The 25019-nt window shown below is 48.7% G+C and overlaps 1 protein-coding gene across 1 annotated transcript in view; it reads left to right on the forward strand.

Annotated features, from left to right (window-relative positions):
• Positions 1-25019, forward strand: part of GRIK4 (glutamate ionotropic receptor kainate type subunit 4) — a 319110-nt gene that overhangs the window by 126721 nt on the left and 167370 nt on the right. Inside the window, exon 2 of the mRNA XM_007450618.1 lies at positions 18949-19113. Coding sequence (XP_007450680.1) covers positions 18949-19113 — 165 coding nt within the window. The remainder of the gene's footprint in view (positions 1-18948; positions 19114-25019) is intronic.

The raw sequence follows: 25019 nt of genomic DNA on the forward strand, positions 1-25019 counted from the left end.
CCCCTGCATCGGCAGGCGGACTCTCAACCACTGCGCCACCAGGGAAGCCCGAGAGCCTATTGTTTTTTTTACAGCACTTCTCGCTATCGGAAATTATCCTACATTTCTTCCTTAACATGTTCACTGTCTGCCTTCCCCGACTAGAGCATAAGATCCTCGAGTTTGGGTCTTGGCCCCGTTCACCAGTCTATTTCCAGTGCTTAGAACAAAACCTGACACATAGTGAGTATCCAGTATTATTTTTGTATTCAGTAGATACTGGGGTACTCTTAAGTGGTTCTGAATAGTGAAGTGACCCCCTCAACGTGGGGCCCTGGGGGAATACTTCTTCTGGATTTATGTAGAGGGTTGGCGGAACGGCAAGACTGTGAAAGGAGGGACAGCTCTCAGGGACCAGAGTGGGCTTGTGAAATGATGATGGTCTAAACCAGTGGTTCTCACCTGGGGGCAGTTTTCCCCTCCCCCGCCCCAGGACACCTGGCAATATCTGGAGGCATGCCAGGGTGTCACAACTGGGGAGGGTGCTCCTGGCATTTAGTGGGTAGAGGCCATGGATGCTGCTAAACTTTGTACAATGCCCAGGCTAGCCTCTAACGAAGAATTACCAGGCTCAAGTGTCAGTAGCACCGAGGTTGAGAAACCCTGCTCTGAACTAAGGTGGCAGTTGTGGGGATGGAGAGAAAAAAACAGGAGTGAATATTTTCTATTCCGCAGGGTAAGATTTTGTCGCCATCTGTGCCTACTGTTGTGACTTTAAATCATTTTAGCAACAGACTCAGAAGACCCCAGGAACGGGAAATCCCTCTGGGGACAAGCACATGCTTCGTTTCTCCTCCCTCCTGTTTTTCACTGTCTCCCGCTCTGTCCTGCTAATCCTGTGTCTCTTTTTCCTCCCCTTTTCTTCCCCTCCTCTTTCTTCTCTCGTTCCTCTTTCCTCTTGCCTTTTTCTTCTTCCTTTCTCCTGCTTTCTCTCCTTTCTCTCTCATTAAACTGCTCATTATAAAGATTTGAAGTTTACTGGGTTTGTGGTCTCAGTCCTTAATTTTTAAAGTGGGTAATTGCTTGGTCTACACTAAATTAAGTTTACTAGCTTTTTACTTCTGGGGCGTATGGCATCAGAATGGGACTGTTTTTTATCTCTTGCAGGTTAGTGCTAGTTCTGTTCCTTTGTCCTTCTACGCATTTTAAATATGCTGACAACAGCCGCTGAGCATCTCTTTCAGCCCAAAACAGCTCATTAGGGAACTCAGCCAGTCAGTGTCAAGTTGCCCAGAAAAACAAGACATGGTCTGCTGGGTTCTGGTGTAGAACGTGAACAGATTCCCCTCACCTTGGAGGGCTCCCCTCTCCATCCTGGGCTGCTCCTCTGGGCTCCAGGTGGCCAGGACCACTGTCCTTCCCTGAAGGGGCCACCCCAACCCCTCACTGTCCCTCCACAAAGCCCAGCACACATGATTCCCCAGGGACACCCTGAGGTGCCCATGGATACCAGCTAACAAGTGAGTTAGTCTCCAAGTGAAATATGGTGCATGATATGGGTTTTTGAGGGAAGAGAGACCCAAGAGGTGTTGGTTTTGGTGAAGTGTCACAAAGGATGTTTAGACTTGTGCAGATTATGAGGGAGGCAGGGTGATAGGGAGGTGCCAGCCTCAGGGAGGCTGAAGAGGCAGTGAGGCAGAGTTCCTACCTACATTCTAGATGTAGACTCCATGAGGACTTTGTCTCCCCAGCACATAGAGCAGTGACTGTCCTCCCCAATCAGAAACAGTCATTACGATGTGACCTAGAATTTTGACACATGTTCTTGGTATGAATCTCCCCCCTTCCACCTTAGGAAAACAACACAATAGAGAAGATGACATTATCTGAATATTTTTCAAATAAATTGGTGAATGAGTATTCAACAGAGCACTTCTCCCATGTGGGGCCCTAGCTTAGATGCTCTAACGCCATGTCCTCCTGGATAAATTTCTCTATCCTGTTCTGACTGTTTCCCAGGGGGAGGATGACGGTGAACGAGAAGATCTGTTACTTGTGCTTTGATCTCCTGGGAAAAAGAGACAGATAACTCCAAGGTGGAAACAATCAAAGTAATGGCCTTTCGGATTTTTCTAGCCATATTCTTGCAAAGAACTCAAAGCAGTTCTTATCTGTCCTTATCTCTCACTTGCTTGGGTGGAAGAGAGATTAGCATCAACCAATGTGTCAGACTTCTAGCTCCCATCGTAATTGCCATTTCTGATTGGAGGTGACAAGCTCCTGCATTGTGGATTCAGGTGGGCACCACTCTCATTTATCACAGCTTTGGGTAAAATGTAGAGATAAGAACCCCTCAGTGGGATTATGGCTTAGGATCTCCCTCCCTAGAGTCAGAGAGGGAGCATGGAACAATGGTGACATCATGTGATGGAAATTGACAGGTGAGTCACAGACAGCATGGAGCAGTGGTGACAGAGGAGCATGGATTCTGTGGGTGGCATCTGCCAGCTGCCCAGCTGAGCTCACCTTTCAGAGTCTGCCCAGCACATCGCTTGTGCTCTCTGCTCTCCCTCCCTGCCCCCATCACCATCTCCCCAGCTAATCAATGAGTCTTTAGAACAGAGGCCAGGGCTGCTTCATGCCTCTGTGTCTTGGGTTCTCAAATGCATCTACCCCACTAGTGCCTGGCGTCAGATAGGTGTTCAGTAAGGGCTCATCAAATTGAATCCCCCCCGCCCCGCCACTGTGAAGTTGACCTGGGCTCAGTCTCCTCTGGAGTAAAAGCAGACCTTGCCTGGCATCCTTGTACAAGCTAGACCCACTATGTTTCTCAGCATCCCCCATCGCTCCCCAGCCCTCTGGCTTCAGTCCGCTCCATCCCATAACTTGGCCGGAAGGCTGTCACCAGCAGCTGTTACAGAAGACAAACGGGCAACTCCGGCCCGCTCTTTCTGTCCCCCCGCCTGGCTGTGTGCAGAGAGAGAGCCTTGAGTGTGGCAGTGCGGGGCACTGCCCTGCCACAGTCGTGCAACTGGTCCAGCCGGAACTGGCCAGGGGAACTGCCGCAGACCTGTGACCATGTGAACACGAGGGGACTCTCCTTCCCCAAAGACAACCCAGAGGGAAGTGGCAAGATGCAGGGAGAGAAAGGAAGAGCTTGGGGTTAACTGGAAATATCAGCAGCGTGTGCAGAGACCTTACAGAGGCCTTTATTCGTACATTCTTTTCCGGGAGGTCATCTTTTATTAACTGTGGGAGTATGAAGGATTAAGGAATGGACCAGGAGGCGAATCGTGTTTGGAACGTGCGACAACTAACACACATTAGGATCGAGTCTTTGAACGAGTTTGACCGGATCTGTGCTGAGTGAGATGGAGGACACCGGCAAAGCGGAGACAGGGTTCCCAGCCCAGAGAGCAGTCGCGCGGTACCAGGACGCAGCGCTCGCACCACTGTGTGCAGACCCCAGTGCCCATCATCCCTCGGATGCTTCCCCCTTGCCGCTCTGTGCTACCTCCTCCACTCGGACACCCCCTCCTGACCTCCCTCCACGTCCGTGTCAGCTTGACACGGAGCCCCAGTTCTGCTGAGATGTCAAGCCCATCACACAGCCTCCCTCCACTTGCTAGAACCCAAACCTGTCAGGCGCAGTGCATCCCTTCCAGCCATCTCCAGAGGCAACGGCTCACTCAGAAGAGAGGCAGGTGTGATTACCTGCTCCCCCCCCCCGCCACCATTGTTCCCCAGGACAAGCCTCCGTTCACCAAGTGCCTGCCTTTCTCATCTGTGGCTTTGGTTCCTGGTTCATAGCCTTCCTCTCATCCTACCTTGGCTCTCGCCCTGGTCATCCTCAGTGCCCGTGGATCCTTCCCTCTCGTGCCACTGCCTTGGGGATCCTCAACGTCCTCCCTTCCAGTGACCTCCTCCCTCTCCACGTCACTGTCTAAACCGCACTCTGGATTGTGGCAACTCTTGGTCCTCTTCTGCCTCTAAAACCTTAATTTCAAAATCCCGCAGTCTGAAAACAGCATCCTCTGCCCCTAGCTCTTACCGTCTTGCTCTCAATGCTTTTCCATATGTTCACAATCCAAGTGCCCCGCATGTTCCTCAGCCCCTCTGGGCCAAACCATTTGGACAACTTTTTCTGGGTTTCACTAGCTTTCCCATCAAGTGGAAAGAACACGGCCCATCACCCCACTAACGCTCCTGTAAGAGCCTTCAATTCCTTTGTCCCCTCGTCCTGCCCACCTACCTAATAACTCCTACTCTTGACATTTCTGATGTCTACCTGCCCTGCTCCTGTCCGTGCCCCGAGGCCGCTTGCAGAAACACACCAACATTCTTCATTTCAACGGGGCCCAAACAGAAATACATTTACATCTCAGAGCACCCACCTGAAACTACCCATCCCTTCTGTGTCACTCTGGCTCAGAAAGTGATTATCTTACCTCTTTTCAGAGGAAGTAGAAGCTCAAGCTCAGTCTCTCTCAATGCCCCGCCCCCCCAAATCTATCTAAAGCTCCATCTATTAGAATTAGGTAGACTTGCGCTGTCCAATATGGTAGCCGCTGGCCACGGAGCCCTTGCGGTGCGGCTAGTCTGGATTGAGATGTGCTGCAAGTATAAAATCCACCCTGGATTTTGCAGCTTTCGTATGAAATCAAGAATACAAAATATCTCAGTGATTTTTATATTTATTGGAATTTAAAATGGTAATATTTGGAATTTTTGGTTAAATGAAATATATTATTAAAATTAATTTCATGATTTCACCTGTTTCTTTTTACTTTTTCAACATGGTTACTGGAAAATTTTAAGCTGCATGTGTGGCTTGCATTATATTTCTATTGGATGGCACTGAGTTAGAATTTAGGCTGAGCTGTAATGACAAGGAGTTCCTGAAAATGAAACAGCTCAAAGATGGAAGGGTCTCGGAGGCTGGCGGGGGTTGGTAGAGGCAGAAGCGGCATTGCCATCATCAACATGTAGTTTCCTCATGTTCCTGTTGTCACCATTTGAGCCAGCAAGAAAGGGAAGGAGAGTCCAGGGCAAGATGGCCTGGATGTGCCACGGTTGCGTCCACTCATACTGACGGCTGGAATTCAGCTCTGGCCTCCCCCAGCTGCAGAGGACACTGGGAAATTAATCTGTAGTTGGGCCTCCAGGAGTCCAGGTAACACTGGGGCGTTCTGTTGTTAAAAGGGAGAAAAGGAGAGGGCCCCAGGGGCACAGTGAGCACTGTCGGCCCCGCCTCCTTCCCCCTTCCCCCGCTGTCCCCCACCCCCACCCCCAGCCCAGGTGAACCTGTAACCTGGGCCTCAGGCTCTTTGTTGACCAGCCTTTTTGCAGGACTTGTTTCAGAAAGTGGCCCCTTTCTTCTGACGCCATCAGCTTCTCCCTCCCCTTCAGCTCCTTCTTCTGAGCCCCTCTCATGTGAATTGAAGGCCCTTCCTTGGGCAACGTGATTCACTCCACCTCTTGCCCTGATCGCTCTCCTTTTCTTGAAGACGAGCTGCTTGACTCCAGTCACTTCTCAGCTACCTCTCACCTGTGGCCACATAAACACTGCCCCCACCTCTCCCTGGGAACAGCTCTTGCTGGGATCGCCAGTGACCTCCTGATTGCCAGATCTCATGGAAAATTTTTAGTGTTCATTCTACTTGACGTCCATCCTCCCTCCCTCCTCTATCCCAACCACTCTGACGACTCTGTCTCTTGCACCAGCTTCTCTTCCTCCACACTCTCCCCAGACGTTGCGTCCCTTGGTCCTAGCCCTGTCCCCCTCGTCTCCTTACTCTTCACCTTATGCCAAATTGGCATCACCACCCTAACCCCCGGGGTCTCCCAGGACAGTGTCTCCAGCCTGGACGGTTCTCGAGAAAGCCAGGCCAGCAACTTTGCTGCTCAACAGAGTATGCCGGACTTAATGGATACTACCCCAAACTCATCATTCCTACCCTTCTCCAGAAACAAAAGAGAACAGTCTTCCTCTCCCCTTACTCTTCATCTGAGTCAGCGATGTCACCATCTAAATGATAAGTGAAGCCAGAGCCCTTCTTATCTCCTCCCAGCTGCCCCTCTTGATTCCACCTCCTGAATCTCGCTTGAATCTGCCCCACGTCTTTGACCCTCATCGTCCTGCCCCTCAGTACCTGCCTCATTTCTCTTTCCTGGGCTACTAACGTCACCCCCAAAACTGATCTTCCCATTTCAACTCTCGCCAGTATACCTACTACTGATGTGAGAGTGATTAACCCTAAAATGCAAATATGACGTCACTGTCTGTGGAAAATCCTCCTGTTGTTTTCTTTCAATTCCCTGGCGTGACACACAAGGTCCTTCACGCTCAGGCTCCTGTCCTCCTGTCCAGCCTCCTCTGCCAGGGGCTCGGGCCCCTCATGCCAGCTGAACCGGTCAACCCAGGCTTCCTCATGCCTTTGGGGGCTCCCCACACGGGAACACACTTGGTTGCCCTGCCTCTCCAGGGAAACTCACGTGCCTCCTTCAAGGTTGCGTCTTCTGTGAACCTGGCACAGTGCCTGGCACAGTGCCTGGTCTCACCATGTGTGTGTTGGAGAAATGTATGAGGCCTTCCCTAAAACTTCCCTCCATCACCCGGAAGAGGTTGGTTTTCCTTTATCTTGTACTTCCTTAGAAATCTGTGATTCTCTCTATGGAAGCACTGACTTCATTATGCAGTAAAGGTCTGTCTCTCCCAGCACCCCTGCCAACTCCCAGGAGGGGCCAAAGGTTTGAGAGCCAAGGACCTGGTCTTAGTGGTCTGTGAGTCCCCAGCACAGTGAGCACCTGAGTGGCTTATGACTGGAGTGTAGTATGATTTTGTCAATCACATACCATATTGGGTTGTGGCCACTTGCGTTTATGGTCATATCTTATCCTTTTCTATATACCTAGCACCTTGCTTAAGATAGGCATTTAATAGGTGTTTGATGAATTAATCAAGGGATGATTGAATGAATGGATGAATGACTTATATCGGTTACAAAGCACAGATTACGTGCTTAATGAATGATGCAGATAATAAGCGCTTTGGGGGATTTGAAGAGGGCAAAATCAGCTGGGCTACAGCATTCCGGCGCTTGCCAGGGGCAGGGTGGGAGTGGGCAGGAGAGTGGGGCATCATTTAGGTAGGATTTAGATGTGGATAAAGAAAAGCTAAGAGCTTTCCAGGAAGAAGAGACCACCCGGAGAAAAGACACAGGGCAGAGTGACAGCAAGGACTGCCTAGGTGTTAACTAGGTGGTCAAAGAATTTAGTAGAATGTGAGCCTGGAAAGGCAAGTGGGGACCAGATTGTGCAGGGGGTAGGGGCCAGGCAGGTGAATCTGCAGTGTGGAGTAGCTGGATGAGTGCAGGAGAGACTGGAGGCAGGTAACAGGTTAGGGGAATTGCAGGAGAGAGGCGGGGTGGCGGCAGTGGGGACAGAAAGCAAGCAGTGGATGGGAAGCAAATCCCTTAGCGGTCCTTAGTGACTGAGCAGGTAGAGTGGCTGAAGGATGGGGGCGTGCAAGACAGCTCTGACATGGATGATGTGTGGGAAACTGCTGCTATTAATTGCAGTGGGGAAGTCAGAGAGACCCCCCACGATTCTATGAAAAATAAAGGGTTACATTTGGGACATGGAGTTTGGAAGGATCTCCAAGGGGATGTTTCCCTTTAGCAGCCAGAAACAGGAGCCTAATGTGTAGATGAGAAACCGAGCTTGGAGATAGAGATTCTGGGGTTATCTGCATAAAGCTGATAGTTGAGAATTAATCAATTCTTCAAGGGGAGAAAGTACACATGAAGAGAAAATGAACTGTGGACTAAATCCAGAGTGTGAGATCTGGGGAACACAGACAACTAGGGTTATATAGAAGGGAAGGGAGCTAGGGAAGGGGGTTGGGGTGAAGGTGCTCAGAATGAAAATCAAAATAGGGTCATATCACAGATGTCAAAAGATGACGCCAAGAAAAAGGTTCCAGTCGCAAGTGCTTCTGAGAGCTTCAAAACTCTGAAAACCAAGGAAGGAGAACCTTGGTGATTTCTGAGGGTGAATCCAGAGGTGGTAGGGGCTCGGGATAGAGAAGATGCAGAGGACTTGGAGGCAGTAGGTGTAGACCACAGAGTTTAAGATGCTTCATTTGCTGAGGGGGAGGGAGAGGGGACGGAGAAGGTAGGAAGGAGCCAGAGGAATAGTAATGTTTTTCTCATAAAAGCATATTTTAAAAATTGAGGTAACAAAGAAGATGTGGCACATATATGCAATGGAATATTACTCAGCCATAAAAAGGAACAAAATTGAGTTGTTTGTAGTGAGGTGGATGGACCTAGAGTCTGTCATACAGAGTGAAGTAAGCCAGAAAGAGAAAAACAAATACCGTATGCTAACACATATATATGGAATTAAAAAGAAAAATGGTCTGACGAACCTAGGGGCAGGACAGGAATAAAGGCACAGACCTACTCGAGAATGGACTTGAGGACATGGGGAGGGGGAAGGGTAAGCTGGGACGAAGTGAGAGAGTGGCATGGACATACATACACTACCAAATATAAAATAGATAGTGGGAAGCAGCCACATAGCACAGGGAGATCAGCTTGGTGCTTTGTGACCCCCTGGAGGGGTGGGATAGGGAGGGTGGGAGGGCGGAGATATGGGGATATATGTATATATATAGCTGATTCACTTTGTTATAAAGCAGAAACTAACACACCACTGTAAAGTAATTATACTCCAATAAAGATGTTAAAAAAAACTGAGGTATAACTTATAGACAATAAACTGCATGTATTTTGAAGTGTAAAATTTGATAAGTTTTGCCATGCGTACACCTGTAAATACCATTACCACAACCAAGATAGAGAATTTTTTCATCACCCAAAAAGAGTCTCCTGGTGTCACGTTTTCATTCCTCACTCTGCTCCTTCCTGCCCCAGCCCCAGCCCCAGGCAACTACTGATCTGCTTTCTGCACTACAGATTAGTTTGTATTTTCTAGAAATATATAAAAATGGAAACATACAGTATGTTGTCTTTGTTGTCTGGCTTCTTTCATTCTGTTTTGTTGCTGAATAGTATTTCCTTATATGGAGAGATCACAGTTTGTTTATTCATTCACCTGTTGATGGTTGTTTCCAGTCTTTGACTGCTCTGGATTGAGTAATTATAAACATTTGTCTACATATTTTTGTGTAGACACATGCTTTCTTTTCTTTTGGATACATACCTGGGAGTGGAATGGCTGAATTATACAGTAGGTGTATGTTTAACTTCTCAAGAAACTGACAGATGGTTTTCTGAGTGGTCATACCCCATTTACAGCCCCATCAGTAGCATATGAGAGGTCCATTTCCTCCTCACTGACTTGGTGTGGTTGAGCTTTTAAGTGTTAGCTATGCTAATGGGCTTCTGACAATATCCCATTAGGGTTTTACTTTGTATTTCCCCAATGATTAATGCTGTTGAGTATATTTCACAGATTACTTGCTGCCTATATAACCTCTTTGTTGAAGCGTCTGTTCAAATCTTTTGCCCATCCTTTAAAAATTGGGTTGTTTGATTTCTTATTGTTGAGTCTTGAGAGCTCTTTGTGTATTCTGGACACAAGTCTTTTTCAGGTATATGCTTTGCATATAATATTTTCTCCCAGTCTGTGGCTTATCTTTTCATTCTACTAACAGTGTCTTTGAAGAGCAGACATTTAAAATTTTGACGAAGTCCAGCTTGTCAATTTTTAATTTCATGTGTTTTGCTTCTGGTGTCATCACATCTAAGAAATCTTTTTCTAACTCAAGGTCACAAAGATTTTCTTCTAGAAGTTTTCTAAGTCTATGATCCATTTTGCATTAATTTTTGTATATAGTGTGAGACAGAGTTTATTCTGTATATCGCATAAGACGGGGTTTGAAGTTTTTTTAAACACATGGATATCTAGTTGTTCCAGCATCATTTGTTGAAAAGCCCATTTTTCTCACTGCACCTTTGTTGTCAAAGTAAGTTGTCCATATATGTGTGGGTCAGAATAGTAATTTTGATGGAAGAATAGAAGTCAGCATAAAATTCCTCAAAAGCCAAAACAAATTTGGCCCTAACACTGATAAAGTGTTATCAGGCGAGGCGCCAGGCACTGGGGACAGGAAAAATGAAAGCGTGAAAGTTAAAGACTAAACCGATAATTAGAGTATAAGATGCATGGGATTCTGTGAATATACATAGTTGGGACACTTGATCAACCTTTGTGTTCAGAGGACGCTTCCAGAAGGAGGGGAGGTCTGAGCTGAGGATTCACTCTGAGTAGAAGTGGTGAGTGGACAAAGGTGAGGACGCAGGGGGAAGAGATTGAGCTAAAGTTTTCGGCACACGGCAGCAGTGTGTGTGTGTGTGTGTGTGTGCGTGCACGCGCACCTTAGATGGTACTGTAGGAGTTAGGTGGTTCAGTATTTCTAGAAGCTGGAGACAGATGAGCAGAGAAGCAGAATATAAGATTCAAAAGCTAGAGCCAGCTCTTGTCTGCCATATCAAGTAATTCATTTATTTGGAGATTGGAAGCTAAAGGCGAGGGTTTGTACCTTAACGGGATCACGCTGGCAACTGTGCGTGGGAGTGACTGTGGAGTGCTGGGTGGTGGTTAACACTCTGGTGACACAACACACTGCAAAACGGCTGTACTTCAGTAAAAACAAATAAATAAAAATCAAAAAATTAAAAGGAAAAAGTGAGAGTTATGAGGTTGCAGTGAAATCGCTGAAACGAAAGGACTGAACTAGAACAGCAGTGTTGAGACCAGAGAGAAAGGAGTGATTTGAGAAATCTTGAGGAGGAAAATCAGAAGCAGCCAGGAGGTAAGGAATTGGGGTGAGGCCATGATGCCTGGGTAGCTGGTGCTGCGTTAACTAAGCTCAGGGATATAACAGGGAGAATACAGGAGAGAAGCGGGTAGGTTTAGTCTGGGTTTTACTAAATTTGAGATCCTCATCGGACATTTTCATGGAGGGATCATCAGGCAGGTGGACATAAGTCAAGTACCGCCATGGAGGTGGCTGTGAGCGAGGTCATTTAGGAAGCCCCTGGGAGTCAGGTGAGAAGAGGGCTCTGCACAGCCCCTTGGGGTTCCCCGGTATTTAAAGGTCAGGCAGGAGAAGTGTACCTTGAGAGAATGGGCAGAGAAGTGGGAGGAAAGTCCCAGGGGTGTCGTGCCATGGAAGCCACAGAAGCTGAGGGTCCCAGGCACAAAAGAGCACCGGGGACCCTCAGATGCAAAGAGAACCCGGGAGGCGACCTGATGACCTGGTCTATTGGCTCATGGGCTGGACCAAGGCTGCCGTTAAGAGCTGGGTGATCTTGGGCAAGTTGCTTAACTGGCCTCTTTCTCAGTGTTCTCACCTATAAAATGGGACAGTAAGCTGTAGGGTTGTGTGAGGATTAAATGAGGTGATACACACGATGTTCTTTGAACAGCACGTGGCAGATACAAACAGTCACGCCAGCTCGGGACGTAATAAGACAAGGAATCAAACGTGTCCACCAGTTTTGCAAAAATGGGCTATTGGAGGCTACTTGCCTTGCGAGTACAGTTTGAGTGGGTGATGGGGACAGAGGGAGAGTCCAGGGTGGGATGAGGTAGAGTTAGAAAACGTTGATCCATCACTGGAGAAGCCTGACCCGAGTTGCAGGTGGGGTAAAGGGAGGGCCGGAGGGACATGCTTGGTCCGTGTGGTCAGTGGAGGGTCCCGATGGGAGGGGAGGGCTCTGGCCATGTTTTAGTGGAGGGGAATGAGTGGGTCTGGGACAGACACTGAACATAAAGGAGAGCAGGGAGGCGTGGTGAGGCAGAGAGCCAGGCCTGGGGAACTCCTCTCACAGGACCCCCGTCATCTGAGCCCAGTGGAAAGAGGTCGGGACACAAAGCTGAGGCAGTTCACCGAGAGTGGCCTCGGTTTAGCCAGCCTGTGGGCTGAGAGTGGGGAGGTGAGAGCGGGCAGTGGCTAGAGGTGAAGGTCCATGGTGTGGCCCGAATTGTACACCGTCCCTCCCCACCCAGATTCATCTGTTAGCATCCCAACACCCAGGACCTCAGGATGTGACTGTATTTGGAAGTAGGGTCTCTAAAGAGGTAATTAAGTTAAAGTGAGGTCGTATGAGTGGGCCATAAGCGAACATGACCGATATCTTTCTAAGCAGAGGAGATCAGGACACAGACACGGCACAGTGGAAAGACCTTGTGAAGACACCAGGAGAAGACGGCCATCTGCAAGCCAAGGAGAGAGGCCTCGGAATAAAACCAAACCTGTCGACACCTTGGTCTTGAACCTTTAGCCTCCAGAACTGGGAGGAAATCAATGTCCGTTGTTTAAGCCACCCCGTCCATGGTGCTTTGTTATGGCAGCCCCAGCAAACAGATACTCTGTAATGTCAGAGGACAAGGATATGATGCGTGTTGCCCCCCAGGTGAGGGGGAGGGTGTGAGTTTGCGGTGGGAGCAGCCTGCACAGTGGTGCGGTTGCCTCCAGCGAGATGACTGGGACCAACAGGGGTGAAACGAGGGGCACTGGGAGGACACAGGTGAGTGAGATGCCCGATGAGTGATGGTGAGGGGCCGGGGCCCCAGGGAGCAAGCAGCCCGGGGCTTGGCTTGGGAGCAAAGCCAACTGATTCCCTGGAGGCTCACATCGCCTCCTCTTCTTGTTAGCACAGGGCTCTAACAGCTGTAGGCGCGTTATAGATACTGCCTCTAAAGACTCTCCAGTAAAACGTCTTTATTCCTGCCCTTAAAGAGGTAAGAGTTACCGAAGTGCTTCGAAATCTTCAGCAGCGGGACTCTGGAAGGACCAAGGGATTAAGGAGGCTGATTTTCCATCTGAGGGGTCACTTGTGGGCTGCTGAGAAATTGTGGAGGGAAGGCAAGCCCCATTCTGATGGACACAGGGAAGGAGGGGTCCGCACAGGTCCTCTGCCCTGCAGGCCTGGGCATAGGAGCTGTCCCCAGTCCACGCCTAGTCTAATGCCTACTGCACCAGGCACAGTGTCTGCTCCTGGCTGTAGAGCATGAGAATACAGTGGCCTTACATTATTTATTCACTCAATACCCTTCGTTAAGGGCTCAGTGCGTATGTATCTGGGATTGCACAGTTGCAGAGATGAATAAGGCATGGCCCTCACCCTCAGGGAGCCAGTTGTCTAAGGGAGAAAAGATGGACAAGTAGGCATAATAAATAACAGAAAGTCAGAAGTGGTTACTGTCTGAGGACAAGTGCAGAGAAGTTTCTGTGAGTGTTCTAAGAAGGGGGAATTGATGTGGGACGGGGAATCTGGGGAGTTTCAAAGGAAGGAGGGATCGCTGTGGGCTTTTAAGGTACAAGCTAGATGAGGAAACTCACCTAGAAATGCAAAGGTAAATACCCCTCCAAGGCAGTGCGTGGAAATCCAAGGAGAGCACTGGCCTGGGGAGTCAGGGGAGACTTCTTGGAAGAGGTGGTCTGAAGTGGGCCTTGTAGGGAGAGGGGAAATAAGAGGCAGGGCCAGTGTCAGTAGAGGCATGGAGGAGGGAACATAACCCGTCCGCCCAGGTCCTAGCTCAGAGGCGCTGTCCCTAGGGGGATGGAAGGTGTGCCACAGGTAGAAAGGTGTGGAGGGCCTGATGCCATCCTGGAGGCTCGATTGGGACCAACCCTTCAGACCATGGGGAGGCTTAAGGGGTCTGAGCGGGTCAGTGATCACACATCCTCCCCTGGGTGGTCACGGCCACGACCACTAGGGGTAAGAAAGCACCCCAGTGGGCAGTCCCAGCCTGCCAGCCCTGGGGGAGGCGTCCTCTCCAGAGTAGACATAGGCATGGGCCCAGAACATGGAGGGACACTTGGGTGGAGGTGGGCAGAGTCCAAGGGCCACCCTTTCCTTGGCACGAGCCTTAGAACTCAGAGACGTCCCAGCAGAGGGTAAAGCACTTGGCTCGTGGGGAGAAAGGCCGAGGGAAATGTGAGGGCTCGTGGCTCCCTGGGCGGGAAGGAGTCATGAGTCCATATGGGTTTGAAGAGTCATTGCAGAGTCCCCATGGCTGGAAAGGGGGCAGACCCTGGTCCCTAAACACAACTCCCCGTCTCAGCCTGGCCTTTGCTGCAGAGCCAGATCACCCCCGGCCCCGATCAGCCTCACTGTGGCTGCAGGTTGACTTGTCTGCAGGGGTGGAGGATGTGCCAGATGACGTGGCTCCTCCTTAGGCAGCGGCTGGGGACTCAGCATCCTGGCCCAGCCCGACAGCCAGGCCTGGGGGTGAAGGTTAGGGGCAGCGGCAACACATTCAGTCCTGTGCCAACTGCTCTCCTTTACCGCCGGGCCCCGCAAGTGAGAGCTGGACAGCAGGGATGCTGCTCCGTAATGCCTGCTGGGGACATGCTCCTCTGATGTCCCTAGAAGGCCTGAGCCTGTACCTCATCCTTGCTGCCCCCAGCCCTGGAATCTGGCTCCTGTGGTCATCCTAATTATTCTGATCCCAGTATGCTTGATGCCAGCCAACCACCCAGCTGAGGCTGTTCCCAGCCAGAAATGAATTAGTGTCTAAAACCTAAAACCTAATGAAAAAGTGGAGCCCAGAATGGCACGGGGGCTGGTAAGGGAGGGAAGGGCGGGACTGTGGATCTTAGTGAGTTGGTGAGCACCTGCCAGGTACCTCTGAAGGCAGAGTCCTGAGTGCTGAGCACCGAGGGGACCTCATGTGCCCCTTAGTGTATCATTCCCACATTCTCTCTTCCCTGCCATCCCCTCTCCCCACCCCCGGCCATGATCCCTCTGTCTCAAAGTGTGTCTGGTGACACTCTGTGAGTTCATTGTGTGCTGTCACATGGCCGGCTGGTGTCCTGCATGTGAGGGTTTATATTCATTAGCACATTGTCTTTGTCAGCTTGGGCTGTCATAATAAAATACCACAGGCTGGGTGGCTTCAACAAGGGGCATTTATTTCTCAAGTTCTGGAGGCTAAAAGTCTGCTGTCAATGTGCTGCAGGGTCAGTTCCTAGTGACAGCCTGCTTCCTGCCTTGGGGGTGGAAGAAAGTGGGAGGGAACCTTCTCTGTTGTCTCTTCTAAGGATGCCAATCCCAAGCGATCAGAGCCCAACACTTATAACCTCATTTAACCTTAATTACCTCTTAAAGGTCCTATCTCTCTAAATGCACACATTAGAGCTTTAACAAAGGAATTTGGGGGGACATAATTCAGTCCATAGCACACACCGTTTTTTTTTTTAATTGAAGTATAGGTGATTTACAATGTTGTGTTAATTTCTGGTGTACAGCACAGTGATTCAGTTTTATATATGTTTATTTCCATTATGGTTTATTACAAGATAGTGAATATAGTTCACCGTGCTATACATACAGTAGGACCTTGTAGTTTATCTATTTTATAGAAAGTCATTTGTATCTGCTAATCCCAAACTTCCAATTTATCCCTCCCCACTTTGGGAGGTGACTGAGTTTAGGAGAGGTCCTGAAGGTGAGACCCCAGTGCCCTTTTCAAAGCGACCAGAGAGCTTGATCTCCCTCTCTCTGCCATGTGAGGACATCGGGAGAAGACAGCCATCTGCAAACCAGGAGGCAGGACCTCCCTGGAACCCAATTATGCTGACACCCTGATCTCCTACTCCCCAGCCTCCAGAACCGTGAGAAATAAATACCACCCACTCTATGGTGTTTTCTTTTTTTTTTTTTTTTTTTTTGTGGTATGTGGGCCTCTCACTGTTGTGGCCTCTCCCGTTGCGGAGCACAGGCTCCAGACGCGCAGGCTCAGCGGCCATGGCTCACGGGCCCCGCCGCTCCGCGGTATGTGGGATCTTCCCGGACCGGGGCACGAACCCCGTGTCCCCTGCATCGGCAGGCGGACTCTCAACCACTGCGCCACCAGGGAAGCCCCTATGCTGTTTTCTTATAGCAGTGTGAGCTGCCTAAGACACACCTACCTAGCCTACTCCCTTCTCAGCAGCAAACCCCTGGGAAGATGAATTTCGTTAGAAGGAATATGACCTGTGGTTAACGATGCAAGGTCCATATGAAACTGACCTGGGATCCCCTCCCTCGTCTACACTCACCAGCCCTGTGAACGAGGGCAGGTCACTTGACCTCTGTGACCTCTGTTTTCTCATCTCCAAGTGAAGATGACACAGATAACACCTTTATCTCACAGAGTTGTTGCAGACAGTAAGTGAGACTAGGTAAGTCCACTAGGACTTACGCTGACATTGTCACTGGATAAATGTGTACCTATTAACATGAGGCTAGTATCCCATGGACACGGTGCCTCTTTCCTGTGACTCGTGCAGGATGGCACTGCCAATTCCTGACACTTTAGATGTCGCTTTTCTATGCTCCAGGGCTGGGTTAATGGTTTCTATTATATTTTTAACAGTGAAACTTTTCTATTCCCCACAACATGTCTTTTGGAGAACTCCGATATCTAAAACTGATGGATGTGGAGCTGTGCTGGTTGAAACTGGTGTGGGGCTAGAGACCTCCCTTCAGCCTTCCCCTCTGCTTCTTGAAGGAACCAGAGGCCCTCCAAGGAACACCATTTGAGAATCACTCCTCTGGGCTGCCCCACTTCCCTTCTATTCCCAAAGTCTTCCTTTCCTGGGACAGCACGGTGTAATTGTTCACATTTCTGCTTCCTAAGTAATAATCTCATTCTGGTCTTGCTTCCCTAAGGTGACCTGGGTAGGAATTTTAGGTGTCTCTGGGCTCTTCAGTCATACATTTACCGGTCCTGTGTCCATTCCCTCAGGGGGCTAATCCTATCAGGTGTGCATGGACTTTGCTACTTAACTCACAGAAGCCTACTTTATTGCCTAGTTCTTGGGATGTACCTCTGTGGCCCCATGTATGGCCAACCCGTGTAAATGAAATCTAATTTCTATTGTTCAGTAAGGCTATGCCTATAAATAAATCCACAAATCAGAAAAAAAGTGCTTTGTCATATTCCGTGTCCTGGTTTTGGTTTGGAAAAATGGGTCACAGGAGATATAGGAACCTTATGCAGAGAAGATGGCATAGAAACTGGGTCTCTGTCCATATACCAGCCACAGAGATTCAAGGGCCACGTGTCAGTGAAATCTGTTCGGTTTGATTCTCTGTGTTGCTGTTCTTCAGCTTCTACCTCTGCAAGATAAGCTTCATCTTTATTTTTCTAGCAGCTTTATTGAGATATAATTCATATAACACACAGTTCACCCATTTAAAGTATACAATTCAGCGTTTTTTAGTACATTCGCAGAGTTGTGCCGCCATCTCCATGATCAATTTTAGGACATTTTTGTCATCCCCCCAAAAACACTATGTGCACTAGTGGTCGCTCTCCATTTCTCCCCAAATTCCTCACTCACCACCACCACTGCCGCTGGGCGACAGCTAATCTACTTTCCGTCTCTATTTGCCTATTCTGGACATTTCATATAAATGCTATCTTTCAACACATGATCTTTTTTGTGTCTGGCTTCTTCAGCTGAGCATAATGTTTTCGAGGTTCATCCATGTCGTGGCATACATCAGTACTATATTCCGTTTTATTTTTGAGTAATATTCCATTGTATAGATATACTACATTTTTGTTCATCCACTCATCAGTAGATGGACATTTGGGTTTTCCCACTTGTTGGCTATTATGAATAATGCTGCTTGGAACATTTGTATACAAGTTTTTTTATTATTATTATTTAGACAGAGTAACTTTAGGACATATTTTATTTTATTTTTTTTAATTTGAAGTATAGTTGATTTACAATATAGTCTTAGTTTCAAGCATACAGCATAGTGTATATATATATATATATATATATATATATATATATATATACTTATATATAATATATATACGTATATATTCTTTTTCAGATTCTTTTCCCTTATAGGTTATTACAAACTAATGAGTATAGTTCTCTGTGCTCTACAGTAGGTCCTGGTTGGTTCTCTATTTTATATATAGCAGTGTGTATATGTTAACCCCAACCTCCTAATTTATCCCTTCACCCACACTCCTGTGTACAAGTTTTTGTGCAGAGATTTCCAATTGTGTGACCTCCTCTACCAAGAGAACAAATGATATCAATGTCGACTAGATTTACTGAGTGTTTGCTGTGCCCCAGATACTGCGCTGAGCGCTTCACGCGCATTATCCATGTCATCTTCACTGGAGCCCAAAGAAGGGGCTCTCTCCCCATTTTACAAGTGAGGAAACAGAGGCCCCATAGCTAAGACGGGGCGGGGCTGGGATTTGAACTCAGGTTAACACGCATCCTTCATACTGCTTCCGGAAGTTGGGCAGCTATTGGTAGCACACCACTCCAACCGTTCACACTGATTGTCACGCTGATTAAATTTTGATGGTGTGCCACTTATATACATTGTCTTACTGAATTCTCACACCAGCCCCATGAGGTTGTCTTACTATTCCCCATGTTCAGTGAGGACAGAAGTTCATAGAAACTATGTAGCTCACTAGGTGACATGTGTCATTGGTGGACACCCGGCATAGCAGGGCCCTGCAGTGGCTCCTGATACCACAGGACTCGCTCTCAAACCTGGCCCTCTTCGACCCTAGATCACCTCAAGGAGAGTTTCTCATATGCCCAGAATACCATTTTCAAAGGACTGCTGCCATCTCCCTCCCTTTGCACACGTGTGCCCATGTGTGCAGGTAAACCTAAATCCAAGAGTATCGCTATGCCTGAGGCTGGGGACCTCTTCCAGGTAGGGCCCCTGGTGTCCTGCCATGGCATTACAGTGTCCCTGAGGTGACTAGCCACACTAGAGTTCACTGCTACACCTGGCTACAAACCTAGACCCTTAGCATGCAGGGGACTTGCTTTGGGGGCAGTTCTGAGGATGGCAGGGTGGAGGTGGAAGGCGGCACGGGGGGGAGACTGGAGTAGGAGGACGCATAACAGTAGAGGGTACCAACTGTGTCCATGTGGTTGCCTGCCCACAGCTGCTATCCTGGATGACCCCATGGAGTGCAGCAGAGGGGAGCGGCTGTCCATCACCCTGGCCAAGAACCGCATCAACCGTGCTCCCGAGAGGCTGGGCAAGGCCAAGGTCGAAGTGGACATCTTTGAGCTTCTCAGAGACAGCGAGTACGAGACTGCAGAAACCAGTACGTAGCATGGGCAGGGCTGCCCTCTGCTTCCCTTGCTGGCAGAGGAGGGGCTGGTGGTGTGAGCCGCACCCATTGCCGGGCCTGTGATGTAGATATTCCCAAGAGAGGAAGAGAAACATGCACCAGGAAGCCCTATAAGGCTTAGTCTAGACAAGATCCCAGGTTTTGTTGCAAATCATGTGTGGAGTAGAATTAAGATAGGGAATTCATTCATTCCTTCATTTACCCACTCATTCGTTCCTTCATATATTGATTCATTCATCTCCTGGACATTTTGTACACAGATCCCTGAATGAAACCTTATATGGGATTAAGAAAGGAGAGATTCAGCCAGCCACAGGGAAGCATAGTCATGGCACTTCTGTTTCCTCTCTTGCTTTCTTTTGCTGAGGGCAGTGTTGTGGGAAGAAGCTGAGACTTGGGCTGGACATCAGCCACTCACTCTGTGGGTAACCTTGGACAAGTCAGTGATTCTGTTTAACCTCAGTTTCTTCATCTGTAAAATGGGAACACTGAGGCCTACTTTGCAAATCTTGCAAGTCATTGTGAGATTTAAATGACTTGCAATATAGGAAAATCCTCTGTGAGTTGTAGTGCTTTACATTCATACTCAGTTGGTCACTCCAGTCACACTTACGGAGCCCCTCCCATGTGCTGGGCACTGCTTTTAATTCTCCCAACAACCAGAGAGTTAAGTGTTATTATTCCCACTTTACCAAAGAAACTGAGGCTCAAAGACATTGGATAACTTGCCCAACCCCAGAGCTAGTCAATGGCTGAGCAAGTCCTGGACCCTGAACTTGCATCACGACCCTGCACGTCTAGTGTCCCATCCACTCCACCTCCCCTGCACTTCTCTGGTGTGTAGCTGGTATTACTTTGATGACTTTACAGGATGAGCTTCCAGGTTAGTGGGGTGGTGGCTTGTAGCTAAACTGGAAATGAACAACTCCAGTTTAGAGGGAAGGAGGGGGAGACCCTCAGCCCAGAGAGGTGATGGCCTCCATTCCCTAAGGCTCTGGAGTCCCACCTCCTCCCTTTCTAGCCCATTCCAACCTTTGATGACACTCAATGGCAAAACCAAACGAAACTAAAGAACAACTCGCTTAAATATACATGTCAGACATCTGGTCGTCTGCATGTGGGTCCAGCGATGCTCTCATCTGGGTTATTAATATTGCAAGAGAAGAAACACATTTACACTGGCTTAAGTACAATTGGTAGGATATTGTATGTATCCAAAGAGAGAAGGGCGGGAGGAAGGCAGTGGCTCTCTGTCTGTCTCACAGCGTCTTTAGTGCTCTTGTTGTATTGGATCCATGCTCTTCCCTCTCTGCTACTTTGGTTTCCCTGGTTTATTCATCATGTCCCGTAATGGCCATCCAGGCCCAGCTGACAATTTGTTTATCCATTCAGGAAACTTTTATAGAGCATTTGCTCTATTTCAGGCCTGACTCAGGATATCATGCATGGGGAACAATGCAGAAAACAAGATAGACACAGTCCCTGCCCTCAGGTGGCTTACAGTCTCTCTTCAGTGTGCAGCTTCCCTCAGTGCCCCTTGGTTTGGAGACAAGGTAGAGGGTCTGATTGGTCCTGTCTCACAAGCCACAGGCATTGACCAGATGACCTAAGAGCTACCCTTGGGGAGAAAGTCCACTGATTGGTCCTGTCTCACAAGCCACAGGCATTGACCAGATGACCTAAGAGCTACCCTTGGGGAGAAAGTCCACTGATTGGTCCTGTCTCACAAGCCACAGGCATTGACCAGATGACCTAAGAGCTACCCTTGGGGAGAAAGTCCACTCCTAAAGACTGAGGGTGGATTTCTATCACACAAAACAGGGTTGTTGAGGCCAGCAGGATCTATGGACACAGATTCCTTCAGAAGAAGGCATGGTGGAACATGTACCTGGAATCGTCATTCATTTATTCACTTGGTCAGTCAATAAATATTTAGTGAGTGCCTGCTGTACTCTATCCTAGGCAATGGGGATTCAGCAGGGCACAGGTAGAAATTCTAGTTGTCACAGAGGTTAAATTCTAGTCCAACAAAAGGAAGGTTCAGATTTCTCAGGATCTTCACAATGAAAGCAGAAACGCCAGCAATGACTTCTCATGGATCTCCTGGTCCTGTCTGTATTGTCATGTTTCTTTTTTGTCCATGAGGGCAGGTCGCACACAGGGGGCCAGATGACTAAATAGTTCTGTAGTCTATTCTTTGAAAAACCAGCTCCCCCTTCTCCTTCTTTGGTTCCTCAGGGTTTCCTTCGCAGAACAGAAAACATGGATTGCCCACTGAGGATGGGGGTCATTAGCAGATGTAAATTTCTTCTCCCAGTGACCCAGGCTTAGTGGAGTCAATACATCTAAAATATTAAGCTGGATGAATCAGGGGAAGAAAGGAAACTGATATCTTTCTTCCACATTACAGAGCTTTGGAGCATCTTTCTAAGGCCCCTCTTTTAGGCACCAAGTATTTTACTAACACGTGGCCCTTGGTTCAGCTTTTACATCTCACTGTGTTTGAGGCATGATTAGCATTTGTTAGAAAAGAGGGCTTTTGGATCTTTCTACCCCAAAGGCTTTTCATCTAAAGCCTGAGCTGCTCTCCCACAGTGGATTTTAAACACCACCCAGATAGTTCATAGAAAGCTTCCAGCCCCGCTTGCTCCTTCCCTCCCACAATAAGGGGGAGAGTGGGTGGTGGGTTACCGCGTTTAGCTGAAGCGGGATGGGGCGGGACGGGGGGGTCAGTGGCGGGATGGGGGAAGGAGATTAAAAGGAGGCATGATCCCCAGATGAAGGAGGAACAACAGCTCTGCGATCCCTACGTTGGGGAGACTGTGGTATAAAGAGTAGGAACATGGATTTTAGGATCAGACCGACCAGGTTTCAATCCTGGCTCTGCTGTTTACTAGCTGTGTGACAGTGGACAGGCTGCTTAACCATTTCGTGCCTCCGCTTCCTCATTTGTAAAATGAGGTGATGGTAATAACACCTGCTAGGGTCATTCGGAGCAGGACACGAGACAGTGCAGGTGAGTTCCTTAGCACCGTGCGCATACCAGGTAGTTAGTAAGTGGCAGCTATGGATTTCGTTGTTGGCTTTATTCTCTCACCACCACCGCCTCCCCACCTCGGAGCTGGCTTCCTCCCCCTCTTACCATCATGTCTCTTTCCCAGTCTCAGAGTTCAGCCATCCCTACCTGGCAGCACCGTCTACCTCCCGGGCTCCTCTCACACCGCCTGTCTTAATGTCAGGTGCCTCGTGGGGCCTCGATCATAACTGGATATTCCCCTCTCTTTTCCGTTTTCTGGGTTGATGCATCCGACAGCGCTGAGCCTTTGTGTGCCTCCCAGAGCCAGCTACTGCTCTGTCTCATGGTGGCTGTGTCTTCCCCGGGCTGGTGGCCTGGGGTTGATTTGCATTGTTAATGTAAAAACTACTTGAGTGGCTCTGGGGCCCTGACGAATGCCCCCAACCTCACACCTGTCACCCGGTGCCCCGAGACTCCGCTTCAAGGGGATAAAAGAGATCCTAGTGATGACATTCTTGGTTGCGGAAAGCAGAGGCTCTGATCTAAATGGAGGTAGTAGCAATCCTACAGGGTACTCTTGTGCCCACTCTCGGCAATAGGGCAATAGGTGAGTTTCAAAAACTCTGCACAAATAATGAGTCACATTTGGGACGGGCGTGTCATTCAAGGGAAACAGTGGCAACTTCAGAATCAAAGAGGATGAAGTGTACAACTAAAGATGCTGGAGTTCAACCATCTCATTTGATAGTTGAAAGCAAGGCTGGGAGATGGAAAGTATCACACAGGGTATTAATAACAACCTGGACACTGGAAAGATACAAGTAGCAAACCACCCCGCTTTTATCTGGTTCACATAGATTTTCATATAGTGGATTTATTTAAAGTGAGGGTCACCCGTAAAGCTTCCTCAGACCCACGTCTAATCCCCTCTACCTCTCTGCCTGGTCACCGTCATTGCCTCAGGCTTCTTGATGTTTGACTTCCCAGCTCCCTCTGCGCAGCCCACAGATATGAAATAACAGGGCTGGACAAGACCTATCAGGCCACCTCTCCACATGGCCATCCCTTCCCTCCTGGCTCAAGTATCTTATCTCCATCTCTGCCTTTCTCGTGCATCAAGCTCCCACAGCATCACCCTCCTCTGTTCCTATAGATCCCTGTGTCTCCTACAGCGAACGTATTAGAGCTAAACTAAGTGCCACCCCCTCCCTTATCACCCAGACACCCTGAGGCACCATCCCTGCTGCTGCCAGAGCCAGTCTGAAGTTTAATTTACTGCAGAGCTAGAAGCAGGAGCCTCCCTGTCAGCCCCTCACCTCTGCCCTGGCTTGTCTCTATGAGGACAAGCGTGCTATCAGCTGTCCACACTGTTTCCCCTGGAAACCCAGAGGCTCACTGGTTCTCGGGTCCCATGAGGCCCCAGTGCCTGGAGATGGGCACAGAGAGTGAGGTTCCAGCTGCCCCTCCTGCACAGGATCCCGAGCTTCTCGAAGGCTCTGTGGGCACGACCTCCGCTGATTCAGGGCTGCTTCTAGTAAGTAGAGGCTAACATCCCTCCATCAGCTCAATAGAATGACTCCAAGTCAGCATTAGGGAAAAAGGTGAGAAGCCAGAAGAGAAAGGCATCTGAATAGTGATGAGTCATTCAACACGCATTCCCTGCCTCCCTTTCCCACCTCACGTATGCATAACAGGGACTCAGAAATGCATTGAATTACAGTGGTTAGAAATGGCCTGGACCAACCTCCTCATTTTACAGATGGGGAAACTGAGGCTTGCAGTCTTTCCCAGGAGGCAGCTAAGACCACACATCTGAAAAGTGGCATAAATCTCAGGAGCTGTGCTGTGGGCTTGCCAGGGAGTGGCTCAGACAAGGGCAGAAGGAGGTCAGAAATAGGTCATAGGTGTAGCTAGCCAGTCAGGTAAGGCTGCTGGGCCAGAGCTTGGAATGTTTGACAGGTGAGGGCATCCACGCAGAGGCCTTAATAGCATGCTTGAGGAAGGAAAAAAACCGGAATACCTTGGGGCACAATGACAGCTGGGTGTGGCTAAAACAGGGAGGGTCTGCCCGGGGCGGTGGTGAAGGCCAGGACTGAAGAGCTGTGTAGAATAGCTGTCAGGATCCTAATCCCCAGCACTGGGGGCTTATCTCCTGTGCCTCAAACTCCTCATCTGTAAAATGGGAACAATAAGAGTCCTCACTTCATGAGGTTGCTGAAGGATTAAGTGAGATGATGCGCTTAGAAAACTTAGAGCAGTGCCAGGAGTCAGGTGAACTCTTGATAAATTTCACCTATTAGTATGATTTAGTAGTAGAATTATTATTGTAACTCCTCGCTCTCTGGATCATTGTAGGGATTCAGGGTGGTGTTGTGTCTGCCAGCCCGGTGCCTGCATGTGTAAACTCCCCGTACATGGTGCTGCTGCTTCCATGGGGGTCTGGGACCAGGCTGAGGGCTTTGAATGATACGCCGTTGGTGAGAGGAGCCAATGGTGGGTTTGTTTTCCTTCCAGTTTTATTGAGACGCAATCGGCATACAGCACTGTGTAAGTTCAAGGTGTACAGCATTAATATTTGACTTACATATATCGTGAAATGATTATCACAGTGAGCTTAGTGACTGTCCATCACCTCATATAGGTAGAAAATCAAAGAAACAAAAATTTTTTTCCTTGTGATGAGAACTCTTAGGAATTACTTTCTTGACAACTTTCCTATAGAACATACAGCAGTGTTAATTATACTTATCACGTTGTATGTTACATCCCTAGCTCTTTTATAACTGGAAGTTTGTACCTTTTGACTGTTTCATCCAATTCCCCCTCCCCGCACCCTCTGCCTCTGGTAACCATGAATCTGATC

This window comes from Lipotes vexillifer, unplaced genomic scaffold (genome assembly GCF_000442215.2).
Source record: "Lipotes vexillifer unplaced genomic scaffold, Lipotes_vexillifer_v1.1 scaffold352, whole genome shotgun sequence".
NCBI classification, from domain to species: Eukaryota; Metazoa; Chordata; class Mammalia; order Artiodactyla; family Lipotidae; genus Lipotes; species Lipotes vexillifer.